At 46.4% G+C, this 25,677-nt stretch overlaps 2 protein-coding genes across 3 annotated transcripts in view; one reads left to right on the top strand and one right to left on the bottom strand.

The window, feature by feature from the left end:
* COMT (catechol-O-methyltransferase) overlaps positions 1-6,932 on the bottom strand; it is a 43,980-nt gene extending 37,048 nt beyond the window's left edge. Inside the window, exon 1 of the mRNA XM_053369506.1 lies at positions 6,912-6,932. The gene's annotated coding sequence lies outside the window, so the exon portion shown is untranslated. The remainder of the gene's footprint in view (positions 1-6,911) is intronic.
* Positions 6,933-7,056: 124 nt separating this feature from the next.
* The window catches only part of TXNRD2 (thioredoxin reductase 2), a 61,561-nt gene continuing 42,940 nt past the window's right edge, over positions 7,057-25,677 (top strand). For both annotated transcript variants that reach the window (XM_053369481.1, XM_053369480.1), the window contains exons 1-8: positions 7,057-7,155; positions 13,424-13,489; positions 17,180-17,236; positions 18,542-18,686; positions 22,724-22,798; positions 23,023-23,098; positions 23,270-23,332; positions 24,141-24,211. In XM_053369481.1, the coding sequence (XP_053225456.1) occupies positions 7,077-7,155; positions 13,424-13,489; positions 17,180-17,236; positions 18,542-18,686; positions 22,724-22,798; positions 23,023-23,098; positions 23,270-23,332; positions 24,141-24,211 (632 nt within the window). In that variant the 5' untranslated portion in view covers positions 7,057-7,076. The remainder of the gene's footprint in view (positions 7,156-13,423; positions 13,490-17,179; positions 17,237-18,541; positions 18,687-22,723; positions 22,799-23,022; positions 23,099-23,269; positions 23,333-24,140; positions 24,212-25,677) is intronic.

Below are 25,677 nucleotides of genomic sequence, written 5' to 3'. Positions count from 1 at the left end.
ATATTGTCCTGACCCAGCCAAAGGACCTCTGTCTTCGAATATGACACAGAGGCTGTCAATGTTAACCCTGCTGTAAGGGAATCCCTTGCAGACGACCGCAGTGGCTGGAGACAGAAAGTCAAGTCGTGTTTCCACAGCAATGACCAGAGGAGAAATGACTGCTCGGAGGAGCGCAGAGAGGAAAAATGCCATGGTGCATCTGCCGCAGCACAACCAGATGCCTTCACCTGCCCCAGCTGCAACAAAACATGTCTCGTTTTTTCTCTACAGCCACAGCAGGCGCTGCAACCATCCGACAGTTTGACTTCACCCCCAAAGCTGCACTCCTCCATTGTCCCAGAGACAGACGGATGCCAAGCAACAACAATAAGAAGCTCAAGGGCAGCACGCTTGTTTCCTGAACATTTTTATCTATGCAACAACCCTGTGAGGTAGGCTGGGTTAACAGGTACTGAAAAAGCATCCACTGAGCTTCATGGCTAACTACTGGGCTAAAAGGACCAATATTTTGACTTATCTATAAGGCCGCTTAATATGTTTATATGGTACAGTGGGGTGGCCTAGGGTAGGACAATTGAGATAGCAAGACCCTGGCAACCGGTGTCGTTTCATGATTCTGCCCAGGATCTCCCATAGCTGCACACATTAATTGCTTCCACATGTTAATGTCACATCTAATTTTTCCACCCCAACTTCTTGAAGTGTAAATACCAACTATGATCGTGCATGATCAAGCTTAGCATTTAAACCTGAGGGGTTTAACGTGTATTATTTGACCTGATTTGTTGAGGCTCCAGCTAAACAAGAGCTAGGGCAATAGACTTTTTCTGCAGGGTAGCAAAAGTATCCATACTCAGCCAAGCACAGCCCGTACTTTCCAAGCATAAGCGTAAGGGCTAGCAGCTTGCCTTGTTGTCGTCGTTTTTTAAAAAATAAAAACTGAGGAGCTCGAGAAGCCTGGCAAACACTGCCCTCGCAATTTCCCAGGCATCTTAAAAGGGCTGGAAACTTGCCTAGTTTTTGTTCTTCAATGGAGAGGTTTCCCAAAAGCTGGATCCCATGCTCAGGATCACATTCTGCGCTTGCAGCACAAAGTGCAAGGACCTACCCCATCCCACCTCCTGGTATTTCCACACGCAGGTGTCCAGCTTCTCGTTCTCAGACCGCAATCCGACTTACCAGGTAGCAAACTCCACTAAGTTCAAGGCAACTCACGTCTGTGTAAACATGGTGCAGACTGTGCTGCGAGTCTGTTGAGACCAACTTCAGAAATTCCTGTGGCACAATTAATGCTGCCTGGATTGCTGAGTGGGCGCTATTGCTTTCCCATTGTGTGCTGTTCCAAAGGTCATGGCTGATGTGGCAAGCATAGATGCAGCTGGAGCGCAGCACAGAGCCTGCAAAAATGCAAGCCACCATCAACAAACTTTGGTAGGGCTAGCTGTGAGAGGGCATTGTTGCAATTATTATTATTATTTATTATCCTGGCAACTTTTAATCAATTAACCCACTGCATTAAAAAAAACAACAACAGTGCACATTTGTATTGACTAAACTAGGGGTCAGCAACCTTTTTCAGCCTGGGCCCATCATTGCCCCTCCTGGGGATCATTTGTGCAGGTTCACATCTGCTCAACATGTTATTATTGTGCCATCTCTAGGGAAGCCAAAATGCTGATGTGCTAAATCTGCCAACAGCAAACATGTCTTAGTAAACAGGAGCCATCCCCATCTGTAGGATCAAGGACTGAGGACAAGTTCCAGGATTACCGTATTTTTCGCTCCATAAGACACCCCTGACCATAAGGTGCACCTAGTTTTTAGAGGAGGAAAACAAGAAAAAAAATATTCTGAACGAAACAGTGGATGTATGATTTTTGTGGTTCATGCTGTGGCCACAGACATGATATGTGATTTGACTGTGAGTTTGGGGCAGCCCAATGCAAAAATCCTGAGAATCCATGTGGATCTGTGCTTTGTAACCACGTTTTTGCGCCATTGCATCCCCACGAAACAGTGGATGTGTGATTTTTTTGGTGCAGTCTATAGCCATGGACATGCTATATGATCTGATGGTGAATTTGGGGTGACCCAATGCAAAAATCTTGAGGATCCATGTGGATCCGTGATTTGTAACCACATTTTTGCGCCAATGCTGGAGCAGTTTTTTGCTCCTCCTTTTCTTCTAATTTCTCTCCTCATTGCTTGTTTTAGTATTCCTCTCTCCTCTCCTTGCAAGTTGGCTGTCTTTACCTCCCCCCTCCCAGGCAGCCTCCTTTATCGCTAGAGTCCCTTATCTCTCTCCCGATCGCTTGCCGATCAGCTGTTCAGTAGCTTTGTTTCAACACCCCCTTCCCTCTTTCTAAAAAGAAAGAAAGAAAGAACGATCTGCTTTTTGCCCCTGGGCAATTCGGCTCCAGGGACCAAGCATTCGCTCCATAAGATGCACAGACATTTCCCCTTACTTTTTAGGAGGAAAAAAGTGTGTCTTATGGAGCGAAAAATACGGTAATAGGATGCATCCAAACACCCAGAATTAAATTAGTGCTGGAACTGATCCTGTAACAACATCTGCATTAACAATTTCACTTCTGCCCCACTTGCAACAATGGCAGAAGCGGCTGATGGCCACGAAACAACACCCCAAGGACCAGTGGTCAAAAGTGCCATTATGGCAACAATGTGAGTGGTAGGGGCCTCTGTGAGAGAGCCATCAGCACCTTATTCATGACTCTCCTGATTTGAGGACACAGTCCTGCCAGCATCCTCTGGTTTGATCCTGTTTTCTTTTGAGCTGTTTTAAGATATATTTTTTAACTTGGCAGCGTTAAATGTGCATTCTGTACTTGACCTCCTTTGTAATGTTTCATTTTGAAACATTTAAGATAATATTTTAGTTTCCTGTTAATTAAAGGTAAAGAGACCCCTGACCATTAGGTCCAGTCATGAACAACTCTGGGGTTGCGACGCTCACCTCGCTTTACTGGCCGAGGGAGCCGGCGTACAGCTTCCAGGTCAATTGGCCAGCATGACTAAGTCGCTTCTGGCGAACCATAGCAGCACACGGAAACGCCATTCACCTTCCCGTCGGAGCGGTACCTATTTATCTACTTGCACTTTGACATGCTTTTGAACTGCTAGGTTGGCAGGAGCAGGGACCGAGCAACGGGAGCTCACCCCATCGCGGGGATTCGAACTGCCGACCTTCTGATCGGCAAGCCCTAGGCTCTATGGTTTAACCACCCGCGTCCCTTTTCCTGTTAATTACATTGCTTTAAATGGATACTTTATATCTGACTTTCTTCAGCAATGTTCTGTTCTGGATTGTATTGTTTGCTGTTTTAATGCAGGCTGTAAACCGCTTTGAGATTGTTTCCCCCCTTAAAAATATGAAGTGGTACAGAGATTAAATGAACAGCAATACAACAATAATATTCTATGAACTGGTAAGTCTGCATAACTCTGTAAAGGAGTGGAACAACAATTCCATCAAAGGGGCAAAACGATCCACCCCTCTCTGTTTTTTAGACGTGCGCAGTGTACATTTCACAACACGGCGTCTATGCTGACACATTGCTTCAACAAATGTTTCGATAGATAGCAATGTGATGAATCCATGACTAAGCAAAGCCGCTGGGCTTTCAACATGCAAAGACCAATGCTGGAAGAGACTAAGGTTTTTGGATCACGTTACACCAACAATTCCCTTCCTTTATAATCAACCTTTTATATGTTTATATGGCCAGGTATTGACATTGAAAACAGGAGCCAGAGGTGAAATTAAATCCCGTCTGTGCCCACAAAGCTTCTAATGTCTTTAACGTCACCTTGATGCACAGGAAGTTGGGTCAACAAAGAACTGCTCTTGGACATGAATGGATGGAAGGAATTTATTCCGCTCTCTGTGGAGGTGAAGTTCTTTCATACGAAATTGCACTTGCCGTATCAGTACCAGGCGAGTAGTTACCTCCAAGATAACCGTCTTCAAGGTGATTACTTGCGTGGCAAATACAATTTCATATGAAAAGACTCACGCTGTTTTGAAATTAATTTTTATTAAAGATTTTCTGTGTTACAAAGCAAACAAATAAACAAGGAAAAGTACATAAAGCGTCTCTACTTTCAATTAATTGAGTCTTTTTCACAGTTCGTTTACATTCGGTGTGGGACTTTATTGTTATACATATTGGGGGGGAAAGAGAGGGGAGATAGCAGGGCTGGATTTAGGTTTGAGGAGGCCCTAAGCTACTGAAGGTAATGGGGCCCTTTATATGTCCAGCTGTCCTTTGTCAACACCAAATTGTTGCTGTTTTTCCCCCCCCCCATTGAATATATGCTATATGGTAATTTATGGACCTAATAGGTATGTAAAGCCATTTGCACATAACAAAATATGTATTTTATCAAAGTAATTTGTTGAACTGAAATACAGTTACGGAGAAGTATATTAATAGTGAAATACAATTAAGAAGAAGTATATTAATGGTGAAATAATTATTAAGTTCTAACTTAAAATGATTTTTTATTCATAACAAACTTAATAATGCAAACACATTGGCATTTGGCAATAACAAAAGTTCCTTTAGAAACACAGTTTACAAAGACTCACCCTAGGCTCCCTATATATAGATATGAGCAAACCAGTGATATTTTAGGGAGCAGGCTAGCAGGCAGGGCCCATTACTTACATCATAGGAGCCTACACAACACAAAACACTGTTGCTGTATGTAGGTATTATTCTATTTGTTTTTTATCTTATATTTTGGAAATGTACATCCAGTTGTTTTTCTCCTTTAAATTTTTTTGGGGCCCCCAAGAGAGTGGGGCCCTAAGCTATAGCTTGTTTAGCTTATACATGAATCCTGCACCGGGAGAGAGAGCGATGGCAGAGGATGGGGTAGGGATATTTCTTTCTGTTGCATATAAGGACACGGGTGGCGCTGTGGGTTAAACCACAGAGTCTAGGACTTGCCGATCAGAAGGTCAGCGGTTCAAATCCCCGCGACGGGGTGAGCTCCCATTGCTCGGTCCCTGCTCCTGCCAATCTAGCAGTTTGAAAGCACATCAAAAGTGCGAGTAGATAAAAAACCAAAAGTTCATCGAAAATTGGGGGAAGTTTGTTGATTATCTGAAAAACGTATGTGATTTACAAACAACGCTAGTGGGGTTCCAAGAAGCACTGTAAAGGTTAAGATGTATTGTTTGGGAAAATATATATTGAAAGAGGTGAAAGCTAAAAGGCAATGCAATAAAGGAAATGCGTTTTCGTTAGGGGTAAATATGGATGATTACCAGAAAAATCGAAGGAAGTCTTAAAAGTATAATTTGTGAAAATTTGGTCAAAAATGTATAATTTTGGTTGAAAATTAATAAAAAGTATATTAAAAAAAAATGCGAGTAGATAAATAGGTACCACTCCGGTGGGAAGGTAAACGGTGTTTCCGTGCCCTGCTCTGGTTGCCAGAAGCGGCTTAGTCATGCTGGCCACATGACCCAGAAGCTGTACACCGGCTCCCTCAGCCAATAAAGCGAGATGAGCGCTGCAACCCCAGAGTCGGCCACGACTGGACCTAACAGTCAGGGGTCCCTTTACCCTTTACCTTTTTTTCTGTTGCATAGTGTTTGTGCAGGGTTTTTGCGTCAAGTTGCAGCGATAGGGAATGCTGGGAGTAACCCAGGCAGCCTGCAAGGATTTGATTTGAGGTTCCATTCTGGTAGAGCATGTTTTCAAATGCACTATACTATATAGGGCTGACTGCCCTCAGGTTGGGTTGTCTGTCAGTTCATATATCGGGAGGGGGGAACCTGGGACCTTTGTCTAGAATTCGGGGCAGCCCAACACATGGCCCGAGGGCTGTATGTGGCCCTCAAAGGCTTTTTGGTGGCCCTCGGCAACCTTTGACGTCCCCGCAGCCCTCATGCTGCCTTCCTAAAGCTGGATAAGGAGGTGCTGGGCTTTGGGAAGGAGGCATGGGGGATCTGACAGAGTTGCAGTTCATCAACATCTTTGGACAGGCATAGGCAAACTCGGCCCTACAGATGTTTTGGGACTACAACTCCCATCATCCCTAGCTAGCGGGACCAGTAGTCAGGGATGATGGGAATTGTAGTCTGAAGTTTGCCAATGCCTGTCTTTGGTTGCACAGGCATCATTTCCTTCCTGTTCCTCTTGTGATGTGCTCTGACTAAACAGCAACAAGTCCCTCTTAGTAAGCAGAATCACACAAACAATGCAGCGTAAACAAAAACCACCACCTTCCAGCCATTCCCAATCTGCTATCTGCACGAAGGAATGCTGCACTTGTTGAATGCCTTCCTTGCCAAGCTATGCTTTACCTGTTGAACCTCTGCCAGGATAGAGAAGAGGGGTCCCACCCAAGTGCCTAGAATGCTCCACCTATTGAATGCCTGCTATTGCCAAGCTGTGCTTTACCAGTTGGACCTCTGCCAGAGCAGAGAAGAGGGCTCCAAACGAAGTGCCTGGATTGCTCCACCTGTTTTGCCAAGCCCTACTCTACCAACCTGTGCCAGGGTAGAGAAGAGGGGCCAAACCAAGTGCCTGCAGTGCTCCACCTGTTGAATGCCTTCCTTGCCAAGCTACGCTTTACCTGTTGGACCTCTGCCAGGGTAGAAAAGAGGGGTTCCACCCAAGTGCCTGGAATGCTCCACCTGTTGAATGCCTGCATTTGCTCGTGCTCCACCAGTTAGACCTCTGCCGGGGTAGAAAAGAGGGGCCCAAACCAAGTGCCTGGAATGCTCCACCTGTTAAATGCCTGCCTTGCCAAGCCATGCTCTACCAGTTGAACCTCTGCCAGGAAAGAGGAGAGGTGGGTGACCCCTCCCTCTCCTGCCCCACCCATTGGGCAGGGCCCTTCCCACCGCGGACTCCTCCCTCGCGAGTCTCACCTACCCGGCACCTAAGGCGACCCTTCTCCGCGCCGCCCGCCTGGCTCCTCCTCCTCCCTCGGCGACGGGGCGTCTGAGGCGGCGCGAGCAGGCAACCAGGCACTCGCGCGGGCAGCCCCTGATCCGAGGCCGGGGTCCTCGTGGGGAAGCTGGGCTGCCGTACAGCAGCATGGCGGCGCTGTGCCGAGCGAGCCCGCGCTTCCTACGCAAGCCCGGGCTCTGCCGTACAGCGCGGGCCCTGTCTTCAGGTACGGGGATCCCCCATGGTCGGCGGGGGTCGCAGGCGGGCGGAGACGGAGCAGGCGCCTCTGCAAAGCTGGGCTGGAGAGGAGAGGACCCTGGCAGAGCTGCACGCTCCCCTGGCAGGCAGGAATCCAACCGGGGAAGCCTTCCCCAGCCTGGGGTCCCGCCTTTGCATTCTCCCCTATTGGGGGAGGCTTTGCCTGTTGAATTCCTGCCTGCTACACTACCGGTTTAAGCCACGACAGTAGGAGGCAGGGAAGAAAAAGAGCAGCCAGCAATGGTCATTATTACGCTTAGAAAATCTGTGCCAGCTTTAGTCTATTTTATTGTGGTCTTAACTTTCTGTGTGTTTTTAACTGGTCCTAATTTTTTAAGGGATACTTTTATTACTTTATCTTTTTGGGGGGTGGGGACCTGCTTTGTGTTTTTTTCTACACTGAAGCGGGGGGTGTGGGTGTGGGGGTGTGTAAAGGGCCCAAACCAAGTTCCTGGAATGCTCCACCTGTTGAATGCCTGCCTTGCCAATTATAGGCAGGGTGTTTCAGAGCACATATCTTAGATGGGTGCCCTGCCTTGGCGCCTAAGTTATCAAGAAATTTGAAATTGCACACAAAAATGGTGAGTGGGTATCAAGATGGTTATTTACATTTTTGGATCTGCCAATTCTCAGATTAATTTAGCAGTGCGAAGGGAAGAGTTTTATTTGTTTGCCGAAGTATTTCTGTACCACCAGAAATACGAGTTATCAAGGCAGTGTATGGTGTTGAACCCTAAAACACCATTTAAAAGAAAAAATAAAAATGCACAGGGGTGTACTGGCTGTTCAAAAATAAAAATTAAACTGCTACAAAGGCATAAAAAGGTTTTTAAGAAACACTTGAAAGTCAAAGGCCATTTAAGCCTCTGATCTCAGTGACTGAGCTGGGATAAAAGGTCTGAGGTGGTCCTTAAAGTATGCTAGGCCCAAATCCTTCAGGTTTTGTCAAGCGGGACAATTATATCAACAAAGTACCCCTTTGTAAATACAAATAATTGATTTCTGTCAACAGTTGATGGCCTGCCATCTACATAGACCTGCAAATGATAGGGTTCCCAGCTATGAAATAAAATGCAAGAATCCAATGACATTTTAAAAGACCAACCAATGTTTTGTGCTCTGTCCACAATAGCTTATGTTGCAATCTGTTTGTGTGCTTGCTTCCACAGCACTCCACGCCAAACCATGGTTTAGTGTGAACACGTGGGCTCCCGGTTTGTTCTGGGTTTTACAGGTTGTGGTTAGTCTGGAGAAAACTAAACCACAAGCCTGGGTTTCAGTAACACAAAAGCCAGATAACCCTGGCGTAAGCTTCCCTGAGTGTAGCAGCATCTGTAATCTCTTTCCTGTCTTCACACTAAACCATGGTTTGACTTGTGTGTGCAAAACAGGCCTATATGCAAGTCTCCACAAGAGCTTTTCTCTTGTTGTAGTAGCTTAAAATGTGTCAGTTATGAAATAATTTTGGTACCTTCTGCACGATTACATTCTTTCTCTGAAAGGTGTCTCTGTGAGGGACCTTGTCACAAATGCTACCATATTTTCACTCACCTGCCCATGTACCTTTCTTCTCTTACCTAAAATCTACCAACTGCAATTAGGCTCTTTTCTTGATTACCTGGCCGTGATTCACACTCGCTCCAGCTGACTATGCAAAGAGGTTGTTCCAAGCATTACTGTTTACTTTATCCGGGTGGCAAGGCCTAGTTCTCACTGTAGGGATCAACCTGTTTCTGACTTGTAGCTTTTCAAACTGCATGTGTTCACTTACATGACTTGATGCACTATTACAAATAAATCTTCCTGCGTAGATGTCAGGGAGAACTATTGTAGACTTGCCTTTTACCTGATACAAAATCATAGAATTGTAGAGTCAGAAGGAACCCCAAGGGTCATCTAGTCCAACCCTCTGCAATACAGGAATCTCAGCTTGATCACACACGACAGATGTCCATCCAACCTCTGCTTAAAAACATCCAAGGATGGAGAGTCTGGCACTTCTTGTGGGAGTCTGTTCCACTGTCTAATGGCTCTTACTATGCTATTCTTGGGATGCGGGTAGCGCTGTGGGTTAAACCAAAGAGCCTAGGACTTGCCGATCAGAAGGTCGGCGGTTCAAATCCCCGCGACGGGGTGAGCTCCTATTGCTCGGTCCCTGCTCCTGCCAACCTAGCAGTTCGAAAGCATGTCAAAGTGCAAATAGGTACCACTCCGGCGGGAAGGTAAACGGCGTTTCCGTGCGCTGCTCTGGTTCGCCAGAAGCGACTTAGTCATGGTGGCCACATGACCCGGAAGCTGTACGCCGGCTCCCTCGGCCACTAAAGCGAGATGAGCGCCGCAACCCCAGAGTCGGTCATGACTGGACCTAATGGTCAGGGGTCCCTTTACCTTTATGCTATTCTTATGGGGAGATTTGTTGTTTTGGTTGGCACATTCATATACATCCCAATTAACCACAGCCTCTGAGCAATTCACAACTTTAATCGTTAACCGATCAAGTACAAAAGTAATGAAACTGAGCAACAATCAAGTTTAAAAAACCTGTTGTATTCAGGAAAGCTTTTTTTGGGAGGGGGGTTTCCTTGATGTGAGCACCCATCCAGTCACTGCGGTGGTACAACATTCAAAATACAGTTAGGCCCATTTTTAAAAGATCATAGCAATTTGAATACGGTATTTATCAACATTGCTAATTTGGGGGGGGGGGGTCCTTCAAACCACAGCAGGATCTGCTTCTGAGCTGACTCACCTGACTCACCCCAAAGGATCTAGTTTGTTAAGGCTGCTGGGAACTATAGCTCTGTGAGGGTGAACTACAGTTCCCAGCACTCTTTGGGGAAAGCCATATGCGCTAAATGTAATGTGTGTATGCAGTCTGAGTCTGTGTTTATAGAGATCAGCCTTGCAAGGGAAGATTCTCTTGTACCCCCTGCAATGCAGTGTATTCTTTTGACTGCCAACTGTCTTAACTGATTTTAATCTTGCATTTTTTTTTAATCTTGTATTTTTGCATTGTTTTCACCTCCCCTGGGACCTTACGGTGAAGGATAGGTAAGAAATCTAATAGACGGTTATTCTGATAATACTAAGTACATAGGAACAGAGTTAGACCATTGGCCTATCCAGCTCAGTATTGTCTTATACACTGACCGACTTCAGCTCTCCAGGGTTTCAGACAAGGGGTCTCACCCAGCCCTACCTGAAGATGCTGGGGATTTGAACCCGGGACCTTCCGCAATGTGAACCAGGTGCTCCACCACTAAGCTGCAGCCCCCCCCCCTAAAATAATAATAATACAGTGGTACCTCAGGTTGGGACGCGGGTGGCACTGTGGGTTAAACCACAGAGCCTAGGACTTGCCGATCAGAAGGTCGGCGGTTCGAATCCCCGCGATGGGGTGAGCTCCCGTTGCTCGGTCCCTGCTCCTGCCAACCTAGCAGTTCAAAAGCACGTCAAAGTGCAAGTAGATAAATAGGTACCACTCCGGCGGGAAGGCAAACGGCGTTTCCGTGTGCTGCTCTGGTTCGCCAGAAGCGGCTTAGTCATGCTGGCCACATGACCCGGAAGCTGTAGGCCAGCTCCCTCGGCCAGTAAATAATAATAATAATAATAATAATAATAATAATAATAATAATACCCTGCCCATCTAGCTGGGTTTCCCCAGCCACTCTGGGCTGCTTCCAACAGAATATTAAAATACAATACAGTGGTACCTCGGGTTAAGTACTTAATTCGTTCCGGAGGTCCGTTGTTAACCTGAAACTGTTCTTAACCTGAAGCACCACTTTAGCTAATGGGGCCTCCTGCTGCCACTGCGCCGCCGGAGCTCGATTTCTGTTCTCATCCTGAAGCAAAGTTCTTAACCTGAGGTATTATTTCTGGGTTAGCAGAGTTTGTAACCTGAAGTGTCTGTAACCTGAAGCGTCTGTAACCCGAGGTTACCACTGTAATCTATTAAACATTAAAAAGCTTCCCTAAACTAAAATAGAAACTGCAAACAGAATCACACCCTAAATAAACACCTTCTTACTGAGCTGCCACACCCCATAACCTAGGGAATGTCCAACCTCTTATCAGTCCTCCTGCTTACCTTTTTCCCCTCTTCCCTCTTTTGCCTGCGGGGAAGATGCTAAAGGTGTGAGAGACAGGCAGTAGAGAAACCAGTCTGCTTTGGAAGCCAGGAGTTGAAGCAGCCGGCTGTCACATTAGCTTGGGTTTGATGGCCTGTAAACGTTCCCTTCATCCCTCTGATTCTATGATATTTGCTTTGTTGTTATGCAATCTGGCCAATTTTGGGGGCCGTCTGAGGCGACTTGGGGAGGGCTGGCTTGATTTGGATACTGTCTGTGCTTCTCAGGAAAACTTCAGCAATCTGATGGTTGATAGGGTTTCTTTTCGTTTCTTTCTTTCTTTCTTTTTTTTTGGCTAAATCTCATTTCCTCCCTTGTGCACCCAGCAATGATAATGTTTCAGGCTTAAAAATAATCACTGCTTTGGTGTTTGTTTGTTTTTTGCACCACGGCCTATCTGGCAAATAAACCTCAAGAAAAAAACAACCTTTTCCCTCTCAAACAATTCCCAAGGCCTTCTTAAAGAGCGCAGACCACAAAGCTGTTTTCCCCCTTCCCTCATAACCATTTGGGTCACTGAGATATGTGACAGGCGGGGTTTGTCTCCCTCTCCCCAGCACAAATAAACAGATGGAAATTTGGGGACACTTTTGACCCAGCTCCTGTCATAAGAGTCTCACTGTGTTTCATGATGACTTATCATCTGAGAATGCTATTAAAACATGCCCTTTCTGCACTGTTTTCCAAACTCGGCATGCTCGATTCGGAAATTTCTAGATTCTCAGTGCCAGGTTATGTGATGTCCTTGCTTAGAACTGTTTTGTACATTTCCTGCATGCTCCTGCCTAGAATGGGTGGGGAAAGCTGAGGTAATATTTTCTACTGTTGCAACAGCCTTGCAAGAGCACAAACAGGCTATTGCAAAGAAATGTCTGTGTGATTCTCTCTGTTTCTGTCTGTCATTCTGAAGCTCAGCAAAATAGGGGGGGGGGAGAGAGAGATTTATGATACACTTCACAGCATCTACAATTTTACAGCTGAAAATAGGAGCGTTCTTGGGGAGGGGACCCTCCAAATACTGATACCATAGATTACTGCGCTGAACAATCCTTGTAATAGTAAATAAACCATGGTTAAGCCAAGGGGGTGGTTCAGACAATCGACTTTAACTATGATTAAATTAAACCATGGTTAAATGTTATATGTGAACCAGGGCATTACTGAAAGTTCTGTTCCAGGTGTGTGAAACATTGGGCCCTCCAGATGTTGCAGAACTACCTCTCCCATCATCCCTGGCCATTGGCCACGCTTGCTATGGCTGATGGGAGTTGTAGTTCAGCAACATCTGAAGAACAAAAGGTTCCCAGCACCTGTTCAACTCCATGTACCACAGGGCGAGCAGCCTGTAACCACCCCCCGCCAAGATAATAATAATAATAATAATAATAATAATAATAATAATAATTTTTTATTTATACCCCGCCCTTCCTGGTTCAGAAAACCAGGCTCAAGGCGGCTAACAACAAATTTAAAACACAATTTTGATACAACAAAAAACAGCATAAAATACAGTACAGTATAAAAGCATGAATAACAATAAATTCAAAGTTCAAAAATCAATTTAGGGGAAAATCCATCCAATAAACATTAGATGATCACCAGGGCTAGCTGGCTAAATTAGTCCTATTTGGGCCAGCGAGGAGACCAGGGGAGAATTAGCTGTGGGATCCCAGAGCGGGTAATCTTCATAAAAAGGGTAGGGGGAGGGAAGGGGAATAAAAGATCAGGCTAAATTCAAATTGAAAGTCAGGTGGAATAGCTCTGTCTTACAGGCCCTGTGGAAGGAGGTTAAATCCTGCAGGGCCCTGGTCTCATGGGACAGAGCATTCCACCAGGTTGGAGCCATCACTGAGAAGGCCCTGGCCCTGGTGGAGGATAATCTGACTTCCTTAGGGCCCAGGACCTCTAAACTACGATTATTCATGGACCTTAAGGTCCTCTATGGGGCATACCAGGAGAGGCAGTCCCGTAAATATGAGGGCCCTAAGCTGGATAACAAAATAGGCCAACCAAATATCAGGCTGCCTCTTCAGATACTTAGCCTTATCTCTCCTGGATTGTGCTATAAAAATAAATTTTAAAATCTCCCCTCCTTTCTCCTTTCAGAGAAGCACGAGTATGATCTCCTAGTCGTCGGGGGAGGATCTGGCGGCCTTGCTTGCGCGAAAGAAGGTAATTCATGGCATCATGCGCAGTTGTGAGGCATCCTAACTCTGCTCGGGATAATTGCCAAAGGGGTCAAGAATAAAACTGTCAACATCATAGCACCATTCTATAAATTGATGGAATGCGAATACTGTGGGAGAGCAGGGGGTAGAGGAGGAAGACTCTGCATAGACAAGGAAGAATTAAAGGAGGAAGAAGGGGCTTACAATCCACATTAAGCCCAAAGGGCTTGTCCACACTTGTGGTCTGAACTGTTTCCCACTAGAACCACATTTTTCTAGGCATGGGTCAAAGCGGTTCTGCCTTCCCCCTTCCGCTTCCCCTGGAAAACCTGCTCTTTGGTTCTGAGATCGGAACAAATGACTAACCACAGAAAACCCGATTGCTGTTTGTTCCGATTGAGCTCCAAAGATCAGGTTTTCCTGAGGGAAGGAGGCAGGGCATACAGAGATGTGGATAGTCTATCAGTGGCTATTCGCTGCTCTGTCTCCACTGTTGGGGGCACTATACCTCTAAATATCTGTTTTGCTAGGAATTTCAGGTGGGCAGAGCACTGTGGCGCCCAGGTCCTCCTTTTGAGCTTCCCGTGGGCATCTGGTTGGCAATTCTGAGAACAAGGTGCTGGATTTTGGCCCGATTTATTAGCAGGGCTCTCCTTGGGTTGAGTTATCTCAACATTATCTCTGCCTGGCCTTTCGCCCAAAAGGGGTAATGAAATTCACCATGCTGTAGCAAGGTCTGCACCTGTAAATCATTATTGCAATGTGTTAGTTGGCAGTTCATCCAAGGGTGATCCTCCCAGCTGCTTTTGTTGCTCTAAAGGTAAAGGTAAAGGGACCCCTGACCATTAGGTCCAGTTGTGACCGACTCTGGGGTTGCGGCGCTCATCTCGCTTTATTGGCCGAGGGAGCCGGCATACGGCTTCCGGGTCATGTGGTCAGCATGACTAAGCTGCTTCTGGCGAACCAGAGCAGCGCACGGAAACAGTCTTTATCTTCCCACTGGAGTGGTACCTATTTATCTACTAGTACTTTGACGTGGTTTTGAACTGCTAGGTTGGCAGGAGCAGGGACCGAGCAACGGGAGCTCACCCCGTCTCGGGGATTCGAACTGCCAGCCTTCTGATCGGCAAGTCCTAGGCTCTGTGGTTTAACTCACAGCGCCACCCGCATCCTTTTGTTGCTCTAGCTCAGGGTTATTAGCCAGTCTGTTTCTCCCATATGTTTTTGGACTCCCAACTACAGTCAGCTCTGGCCAGCATGACCAATGGTCAGGAACAATGGGAGTTGTGGTCCAGCAGAACCTAGGTTGCCTTTCCTTTGTGGGGCTGCCGACGACTGGTTGTCCGGATTGCTTTTAATGGAGGGCTTGTGATTCCCACTACCTTGACTGGCTTGGGGCTGGGGCGGCAGGTGTTGTCAGATGAGGAAGAGGGGCAGGAAGACATGGATGGTGCCATAGGCAAAGAGCAGCTTGAGAGGGAGGATGGAGGCCCTTTGCCTCTTTGCTGAATCCCAGAGGTTTCAGTTAAGAGTCAAGCAGCAGTAGTGTTTAATGTACTGTATTTTCTGCTCTATAAGACTCACTTTTTCCCTCCTAAAAAGGGGAAATGTGTGTGCATCTTATGGAGCGAATGCAGGCTGCGCAGCTATCCCAGAAGCCAGAACAGCAAGAGGGATTGCTGCTTTCACTGCGCAGCGCTCCCTCTTGCTGTTCTGGCTTCTGAGATTCAGAATATTTTTTTTCTTGTTTTCCTCCTCCAAAAACTAGGTGCGTCTTGTGGTCTGGGGCATCTTATAGAGCAAAAAATACGGTAATAAGCCTGGGTTGGGAGTGGAACTCTATTTTGCTATTACAGTGGTATCTCGGGTTACATACGCTTCAGGTTACATACCCTTCAGGTTACATACGCTTCAGGTTACAGACTCCGCTAACCCAGAAATAGTGCTTCAGGTTAAGAACTTTGCTTCAGGATGAGAACAGAAATCGTGCTCCGGCGGCAGCTGGAGGTCCCATTAGCTAAAGTGGTACGGACCTCCGGAACGAATTAAGTACCGTATTTTTTGCTCTATAAGACACACTTTTTCCCTCCTAAAAAGTAAGGGGAAATGTCTGTGCGTCTTATGGAGCGAATGCAGGCTGCGCAGCTATCCCAGAAGCCGGAACAGCAAGAGGGATTGCTGCTTTCACTGCGCAGCGATCCCTCTTGCTGTTCTGGCTTCTGAGATTCAGAATATTTTTTTTCTTGTTTTCCTCCTCCAAAAACTAGGTGCGTCTTGTGATCTGGTGCGTCTTATATAGCGAAAAATACGGTAGATCACAGGAGTCAAAGTGTTCCCTCCTGGTTTCGTTGGACCACAACTCCAATCATCCCTAACCATTGGTTGTGCTGGCTGGGACTGATGGAAATTATAGCCCAAAACATCCAGAGAGGATTACCGTACTTTTCTGTGTATAACACGCCCCCTTGTATAATACCCCCCCTATTTTGGGGGACTTCAAAATGCCCCAAAGTTGTTACTTTTTGGAGGGAAGTATTGAGAAGAGTTGTTGAGTTTTTTTGGGGGGGGGATGCAGTAAATCACTAGCCCGACGATTGCAATCGCTCGCACCGCTTGCTAACAATCACTCGCATCTGCTACAAGCATCTACCTGATCACCGACAGCGGAAGTAAATAGCAGCTCTTGACGCGGCAACCAATCACACACCCATTTCCCACAGGCAATACAAAACGACCCTTCGCCACAGCCGCCAATCACACTTCAGTTCGCCAGTGACAATCTGCAGCTCGCGGTTGCAACCAATCACCCGTCACCCCTACCCACTACCCATGTATAAGACGCCCCCAGTTTTTAAACCTTGTTTTTGGGTAAAAAAAACACAACTAGTCTTATACACAGAAAACTACGGTACATTGGCTACCTCTGGCCTGATTTATTGTGGAACATCATAATGTGACAGCAAAGATACCATAACTGAAAATCAGAATGAAAATAAGGGAACAGCGTCTTGGCCAGCTCTTTGTTACTTAATTTATTGTGTTACTGTATTCTAAATTTAAGTTATTGTGTATTCTAATGGGCTATTGGATATTACTTTATTGTTCATTTTATAGCTATGCTTCTATGATTCTTTGTATTGGATCAAATTTTTAGGATGTGTGTGACCATTGTATTTTCTGTTTGTTTGTTTGTTTGTTTGTTTGTTCTGCTTATAGACTGCCTTATTCATAGTAATATAGAAAGGCGGTATACAAATTAAAAGTGAGAATGAAGTGAAATGAAATTGAGTGTGCTGTGATTACAGTAAGGTGCGGTGGATGTTGGGTACAGGCAGTGGCAAAACTACCGTATTTTTCGCTCTATAAGACACACCAGACCACAAGACGCACCTAGTTTTTGGAGGAGGAAAACAAGAAAAAAAATATTCTGAATCTCAGAAGCTAGAACAGCAAGACAGATCGCTGCGCAGTGAAAGCAGCAATCCCTCTTGCTGTTCCGGCTTCTGGGATAGCTGCGCAGCCTGCATTCGCTCCATAAGACGCACACACATTTCCCCTTACTTTTTAGGAGTGAAAAAGTGAGTCTTACAGAGCAAAAAATACAGTAACTCACCAAAGCAAAAACCTCCCCCTTACTCTTGGTGCCTTACTCTTTCCTTTAAAATAACTGTGCAATTTCTTTTTATTTCTGAAGCTTCCCAATTTGGAAAGAAGGTAGCTGTGTTAGATTATGTGGAACCATCTCCGAAAGGTAAGAAACAATTTGGTCATCATCACCCTCATGTAATATATTGTTATGGATCTGTGGTTGCTAAATGCTTGGGTTTAATCAATGTTTAGGATTTAATTCGAAGTGGTACGTTATGACTGGCAATAGCCAGACTCCTGCGTATTTAAGAGAGGGGTTAGCTGCTGTCAACCCCCTGGAATTAGCATATGTGAAGAGCTAACCCAGGAATGGCTTCATGAGTTGTGCCTTGGACATTGTAATCCTAGCAAAATCAACAAGTGTTAATGGAGTCGGACAGACTTCTTTGTGAGGTGAACGCCTGAGGGGGATAAACAATTAGGGAGTTCAGAGCATCAAAGGATTAGGCATTAACACAACACAGGATCAAAGGAAATAGGCGTGAGAATGCAGATGTGAGGCCTCTTCCTGAGGTAGAAATGGAAAGCTGGGAAGCTATGGGGTTGGGGTCAGAAGGGATGTAACCAGGAAGCAGAGAAAAGAACAGTAAAGCTGGGTTGTGCCCTGCAGCACAGGATAGGCTGCAGAGAAAAGATGGTGCTGGGTTTTTGTTGCTGCTGCTATGAAATAAGCTGTCACATCTTGGGGTGCTGCTGCTACGAGCCCCTCCATAAGTAAGCTCATGTTCGGCGAAAGATTCCAGCATTGCAGGGGGTTGGACTAGATGACCCTTGTGGTCCCTTCCAACTCTACAATTTTATGATTTTATAAATGTGTAAATAAGCCTTATATGATCAATACACTATAGCCGTCATTGTGCCTCATTGCCAAAGGTACGCCTACACCAGCTGGAATCTCGTGTAGCGGCTCAGCAAAGATTGGAGTGTCACGTAACAATATGAAGCAAAATACAGATTGGTTTTAGGAAGTTTTCACTGTTTTCAGATGGTGTTGTATTTGCTTTAAGTTGTATTTCTCTTTGCCGCCCCAGGCTCCTTGGGGAGGAAAGGTGGAGCATAAATTCAAATAAGAACAATATTTATATACCGTATTTTTCGCTCTATAAGACGCACCAGACCAGAAGACGCACCTAGTTTTTGGAGGAGGAAAACAAGAAAAAAAAAATATTCTGAATCTCAGAAACCAGAACAGCAAGAGGGATCGCTGCGCAGTGAAAGCAGCAATCCCTCTTGCTGTTCTGGCTTCTGGGATAGCTGCGCATCCTGCACTCGCTCCATAAGACGCACACACACTTCCCCTTTTAAGGAGGGAAAAAGTGAGCCTTATAGAGCAAAAAATACGGTATGTCGTTTTAAGGACAGGCTGGGGCACTGAACACATGCGTCCGTTTTTTCTGTTTTCCCGCAGGAACCAAATGGGGTCTTGGTGGAACCTGTGTGAACGTTGGTTGCATTCCTAAGAAGCTGATGCACCAAGCAGCTCTCCTGGGAAGTTCTCTCAAAGACGCCCAGCGCTATGGCTGGAATGTATCCTATCCCGTGAATCATGACTGGTAAAATGAATCCCATTTATCTGCTTTACTGAAAGGATGGGGGAATTTATAGTTGTTTCTAAACTACGACTCCCCATTCTTCCCCATTCTTACTTTATGGTGTTCCACATATATGTGATGGAGGGAACACCACATTTCTTCTGGAATAACTAAGAACTGTGGTCATTTGTTCTGGGATAACAAACCTGGACGCAATCTGTCCAATACACACAATACTCTGCCAAGATGCCTCGCATCTTGTTCTGCAGAGGCCTGGAGTTCATGGGGATAGGATGTGGGCAGCAGTCCTAGACTGACTTAAGCCACATCTGCATTGTACATTTAAAACACCGTATTTTTCACTCTATAGGACGCACTTTTTCCCCTCCAAAAATGAAGGGGAAATGTGTGTGTGTCCTATGGAGCGAATGCAGGCTTTCGCTGACTCGCTCTCCAGGCTTCAGGAAGCTATCCGCAAGCCTTCGAAGCCCGGAGGGAGTTCCCGCCGGGCTCCGAAGGCTTGCAGATTGCAGCCCGAAGCCCGGGAAGCGCAGCGCTGAGCTCCCCGGGCTTCGGGCAGCTATCCGCAGCACTTGCCGCCACTCCCAGACCTGTTCTGGGGGCTGGGGTGGGGGAAGCTCGGGCTTCCCCCGCCCCAGCCCCGCGGCTAAAAACGAAGCCGCGCGCAGCCTCTCCTGGCTGGAGAGGTTGTGCGTGGCTAAAGAGGAAGCCAAGACAGCCAGCAGGATGGAAATATATTTTTTTTCTTTATTTCCCTCCCAAAAAACTAGGTGCGCCCTATAGAGCGAAAAATACGGTACTACCATATCGTTTTAAACAGGGCTTCCACAAAAGCATCCTGGGAACTGTCATTTCTTAAGGGTACTGAGGGTTGTTAGGAAACCCCTGTTCTCCTCACAGGGTTACAGTGCCTGAGTCCCCTGGTTTTTTAACTGCTCTGGGAATTGTAGCTCTTCAGGGGAAAGTACAGTTCCTAGGATTCTTTCGGGGGGAGTACGTGACTGTCCAAGTGGTATAATAGTGCTTTAAATGCATTCTGCAGATGTGGCTTGAATTGAGCGAAACCTCATCAGGCAGACGCATTGGGCAAATTCACAGCCCAATTCACAGATTGAAGGGATAGCTCAGTTGGTAGAGAATGAGACTCTTAATCTCAGTATTGTGAGTTTGAGCCCCACTTTGGGTAAAAGTTTCCTGCCTTGCAGGGGGTTGGACTAGATGACCCTTGTGGTCCCTTCCAACTCTACAATTCTATGAATTCACAGCAGGAGGAGTCAAATCAGATCAAGTCAGGTGTACGAAGAGAGAGGCCACGAAAGTTGGGTTCAGGAAAAAACAGCACAGGTTCAGCACCATGGAAAGCTCCTAGTGGGTTTGTAGTGCAAGGCTGGGAAACCTCACGACTGGGGCTAAATGTGGCCCTCCGGGAGTTTCTGTCTGGCCCTCAAATAAAGCCACGCCCCCTCACTAGCTGTACTTATCATCCAATAAGAAAGCGCAGCATGGACAGAGGCTTGGTGGCATTCTCCATCCAGGGCCTACACTTGTGCCTTCAGGCCAAACGGATTTAGATATTTGCATGGAAATTCCAGGTTCTTCTCCTGCTCTGTTCCCATCTTGGCGTCCTTGCCCAGAAGGTGCCTTTATTTATGGTCTTGATTTGCAATCATTCCCTAAGTAATAGCTCACAGCGCTTGCAGATAAATCAAATTGAAAGCCGGTTACTGTGCAGCGTGGTAAAATAAACAGCAGGATTCTAACGCCGCCTTGTATTATCCAGAGCGCTAAAGAATTCGGCTGGAGCTTCGGAAGGGGAGGAGGGGGAATGGAACCGGGGGAGGCACGGAAATCAGCCGTGGGGGGGTGGGGAAGCTCCGGGTTCAATTTCTGAAAAGACAGTGGAGGCTGGTGCCAGCTAGGACCAGTGCGGCAGGAATGAGAGAAAGTCCAGCAGAGCTAATGGCAGGCAGAGCCCACTAATTCTGGTTTTGCTTCCCACCTGCTCCCTGTTGAGTTCTACAAAGGCTGTACTGAGACTTAGGAGGAGGAAGAGCAGCCAGTGCCACTCGCTGGACTGCTTGTAAATCAGGAGGCCCAAATGTTTCTGACATTGTTAGGGAGAGACCAGGCTTTTGGATGGAGAAGGTCTTGTGTCTATTATCTAGCATCCGCAGTTGAGATGGATCAGGTGGCAAAGGATGGAAAAGACCCTTCTGGCTAAGGCCCTGGTGAACGGCCAGTAAGATGCTAACCCAGATGGACAAAAAGTATTATGCAACCTCATATGGAAACGGGGAAACTGGCCCTTGTGCAAGTGCAACGTGATATTAGTGCTGCAAGCAGCTGCTCTCTGAAACTCCCTGCCAATGGATATTAAGGAAAGCGTCTTGGTGGAATGATTTTTCGGCACTGGCTGAAAAGCTTTTTTGTTTAGGCAACGCTACCCAGCCGTGCAATTACGACATGCAATTTTAACAAGTACAGTGGTACCTCAGGTTATAGACGCTTCAGGTTACAGACTCCGCTAACCCAGAAATAGTACCATATTTTTCGCTCTATAGGACGCACTTTTTCCCTTCAAAAATGAAGGGGAAATGTGTGTGCGTCCTATGGAGCGAAGACGCCATAGCCCCGCGACCCTCTCCCAGCTGGAGAGGTGACGCGTGACTATGGCAGGAGCCTCTCCGCTGATTCTTTCCGCTGCTCACTGACCTGCTCTTTGGGGCTGGTGGTGGGCTTCCCCCCGCCAGCCCCAAAGAGCAGGTCGAAAGGAACCTGAAGCCTGGAGAGCGAGAGGGGTTGGTGTGCACCGACCCCTCTCGCTCTCCAGGCTTCCAAGGTAGCCGCCTGAACGGCACCTTGTTTTAGAGCGGGAAAACAAGAGGGGGAAAATTCTCCCCCTCTCTGCGCAGCGCCTCCTGCCACTTCGCTGAAGGGGCGCTGGGCAGAGAGCGGAAGAATTTTTTCCCCTTGTTCTCCCCCCTCTAAAACAAGGTGCGTCCTATTGTCCGGTGCGTCCTATGGTGCGAAAAATACGGTACCTTAGATTAAGAACTTTACCTCAGGATAAGATCAGAAATTGCGTGGTAGTGGGGCGGCGGCAGTGGGAAGCCCCATTAGCTAAAGTGGTACCTCAGGTTAAGAACAGTTTCAGGTTAAGAACGGACCTCCAGAATGAATTAAGTTCTTAACCCGAGGTACCACTGTAGGTTTATTTTGTGTATTTGTTTTTAGAACTGCTGGTTTTATTTGTACTTTGATAAATTTGTATGCCAGTTTGTTTTTAATGTATTAATTTTATGAGAGTTTTTAAATGAATATTTTATATGGTTTTATGTAAAGTGCATGGTTGTTGTTGTTGTTTTAAAAAAACCAATTAAGCGATAGATGAATGTATTCAAATAAAAAATAAATAAGCAGCATATATTCCTGGGCCAGCTGGACACTCTGCTGGGTGGTCCATGAGGTGACTATGGTCTTGTTCTTGCACGCACGGTGTCATGTAACTTGACCATGACTGCAAGTGGCGCTTTTGCACATATTGTGGCCTCCGCACTGCCTTTTCCACATGCGGTTATGGGAAACTGCAGCCTCATACCTGGTGTTGCTTGGAAATCAAACAAAAGTCAGGGCCATTTTGAAATCGGTTATCAAAAGCAGTGCAAAAGCTTTGAAAGCCTTTGCCTGCCATCTTCGTTCAAAATGGCATCAAAACATAAGCAAAAACCATCATGCCAAATTTGCTTGTGATTTGCTTAAGAGATATTTGGATACATAGAGAACAGACAGGTGAACGTCTTCTACAAAATATCTAGCAGATGTGCCTCTTTCTCTCATTATTCTCTTAAAACAAGGGATAGTTCAGTGGGCGGAGCCTGAGACTCTTAATCTCATGGGTTCGAGCCCCACGTTGGGTGAAAGATTCCTACATTCCTGGGCTAGATGATCCTCATGTTCCAGCTCTAGTATTCTGTGATTCTTCGTCTCCTGTTTTGTTTTAAAGCAAATATAACATTCCTATTCTTCTTTCTTCCCAGGTCTGCAATGTCAAAAGCTGTTCAAAACTACGTCAAATCCTTGAACTGGGGCCACAGGGTGCAGCTGCAGGATAAGTAAATGCAATTCTTCTTTCTCACGCAGTCAAACTGTTTTTACTTAATAAGTATCAACCATTGTGTTACCAATAGATGTAATTAGGTCAGGACGTGCACCAGATCCAGCTGAATCCCAGATCAAGGTGATTCTGATCTACCCAGGAATCGGCTGGATCAGGTTGAGGATCGTGCTGCAAATAGAGTAGCATTGAAGCTACTGCTTTCTTTTTTCGTTATAATAGGAAAGTGAAATACTTAAACGTGAAAGGCAGTTTCGTGGATCCACACACAATTCGTGGGCTGATGAAAGGCAAAGAGGTAAGTTGCTTGGCTATATTTCCTTTGTTTTTTTAAAAAATGCAATAAAATGTAGTTTTAATAGTTTTGCAAATACAGTAAAGGATTCTTTTGAATAGTGTACACATGCTCGGGCTTGATGGCAGCTCTTTCCTTTAAACTCTCTGATTTATTTTCATTTTTTATCCCCAGACATTGCTCACAGCAGAAAACATAGTCCTTGCCACGGGGGGAAGGCCTAAATATCCCACAAACGTAAGTTTTTTGCGTTAATCCAACCCTGGCTGGTGTTAACCATAGTTAGCGGCGATACAGCTGTCAAACTACAGTGAAGGGAGCGGGAGATTTGCAACAAGGAGGAGAGAGAAAGCCATCACACCTGTACCCAGGCATGGATCCTGATTTGCAGGATACGGCAAGTGGTAAACACTCTCAGCCCAAGGGCCACGGGGTCTTCTGGGCAACCTTGTGAGGGCCACATTCCGGTGGTGGTCAGGGACTCCTGACCATTAGGTCCAGCTGTGGCCGACTCTGGGGCTGCGGTGCTCATCTCGCTTTACTGGCCGAGGGAGCCGGCGTACAGCTTCTGGGTCATGTGGCCAGCAGGACTAAGCCGCTTCTGGCGAACCAGAGCAGCGCACGGAAACGCAGTTTACCTTCCCGCAAGAGCGGAACCTATTTATCTACTTGCACTTTGATGTGCTTTTGAACTGCTAGGTTGGCAGGAGCAGGGACTGGGCAACGAGAGCTCACCCCGTTGCGGGGATTTGAACCGCCGACCTTCTGATCGGCAAGTCCTAGGCTCCGTGGTTTAACCCGCAGCGCCACCCGCGTCCCTACATTCCGGTGGTAGGAAGGGGCAAATTATGGCAGTGTGCCTCTCGGCACCAGTTTCTAGGAATCAGGTGGAAAACACCCAGGAGCTGCTGAAGAGCTTGCTTTAGGTATTTGTTTGACCACTGTAAGAGCAGGATGTTGGGCTAGATGGGCCTTTGGCCTGACGCAGCAGGCCTGCTCTTGTCAGCTTATGATGGGTGCACCTTTCTTTTGTTCTTTCTCTTAGATTGCGGGAGCACGGGAGTATGGGATAACGAGTGATGATCTCTTCTGGCTGAAAAAGTCTCCTGGGAAAACGTAAGTGTCGCAGATCGAGGTCTCCCACGCGAGTGATAACATTTCTTCCCCTGAGCATGGGGCGTTTGCGGTGGTTCCTTGCCTGGAATATCCCAGGGGCAAGAAGGAACGTACAGTGGTACCTTGGTTCTCAAACTTAATCCATTCCGGGAGTCCAGTCGACTCCCAAAACTGTTTGGAAACCAAGGCGCGTCAGACGTTCGGCTTCTGAAAAACGTCCGCAAACCGGAAAACTTACTTCCAGGTTTGCAGCATTTGGGAACCGATTTGTTCGTCAGCTAAGCCATTTGTGAACCAAGGTACCACTGTACAGTTGACCCTCTAGTTACGTACCGCTCTGGATACGTAACTTTCGGGTTACAAACACGGCAAACCTCCAAGTGTATACTTCCAGGTTTCGCTGCGCGCATTTGCAGAAGCGCTCTGTGTGCCGTGCGCGTGTGCAGAAGTGGCACCTCTGTCTACGGACTTTTCGGGTTGCAGACACCCCCGGAATGAATTTAATTCATATCTGGAGGGTCCACTGTATATAACGTTTTGCTGGCTGAATCTGCTGGATCACTTGCTTGTCTATGTCAAGCATGGGAACAGGATATTAGTAAGGGGATAGATTCAGAAAAACGGGTCAGAAAAAGTGCAAAGCTTAAAGATAATTCTTTTAGATTGGTTCATGGGTGATATCTGACTCTGAGATGAATATTTCAGTGCCACCCCAAATTTTGGGAGGGTGGGAGACTAGGTCCATGTTGCCATATGCAGTGGACATACGTGGTAGACAGTGACTGAAGAGTTTTAGAAGATGCTTTATTGGAGGTTATCGGTTTCCTTTGCTGTTAGGGCGGTAGCCCAAAACTGGAAACAGGTAACAGCTTATTTGACGGAGGAGCGGTATTTTCAGGGTGGTAGCTATTAATGGGAAATTTAGACTGACATTCTCAGTTTAGACTGACACTCTCAGTTTAGAGAATGCCAACATCCAAGGAGAATATACTGTATTTTTCGCCCCATAAGGCGCACGTGACCATAAGACGCACCCAATTTTTAGAGGGGGAATGCAAGGGGGAAAATATTCTTTAAAGGGAGTGCTGAGCAGAGCCTCCCGCCTGCATTCGCTCCATAAGACACACACACATTTCCCTTTACTTTTTAGGAGGGGAAAAGTGGGTCTTATAGAGCAAAAAATACGGTGTGTGTGTAGGTGTGTGTGTATGTGTGTATACACACACACACACACACACATATATAGAAACGGTTCTGTTTTATTAAATACATTTTGGTCAAACAGCCCGATTGAGCGAACCAGTGTGGTACAACAGTTAAGGGTGTCAAGCTAGGACTTGGGAGACCAGAGTTCAAATCCTCCCACTCTGAAATGAAGCTCACTGGGTGACCTTGGGTGAGTCACGGCCGCTCAGCCTAACCTACCACACAGGGCTGTTATGAGGATAAAATGGGGAGAACCACGT

This window comes from Podarcis raffonei, chromosome 16 (genome assembly GCF_027172205.1).
Source record: "Podarcis raffonei isolate rPodRaf1 chromosome 16, rPodRaf1.pri, whole genome shotgun sequence".
Lineage (NCBI taxonomy): Eukaryota > Metazoa > Chordata > Lepidosauria > Squamata > Lacertidae > Podarcis > Podarcis raffonei.
Note: the sequence above shows the minus strand (reverse complement) of the source record. Positions and strands in the feature narration are given on the sequence as shown.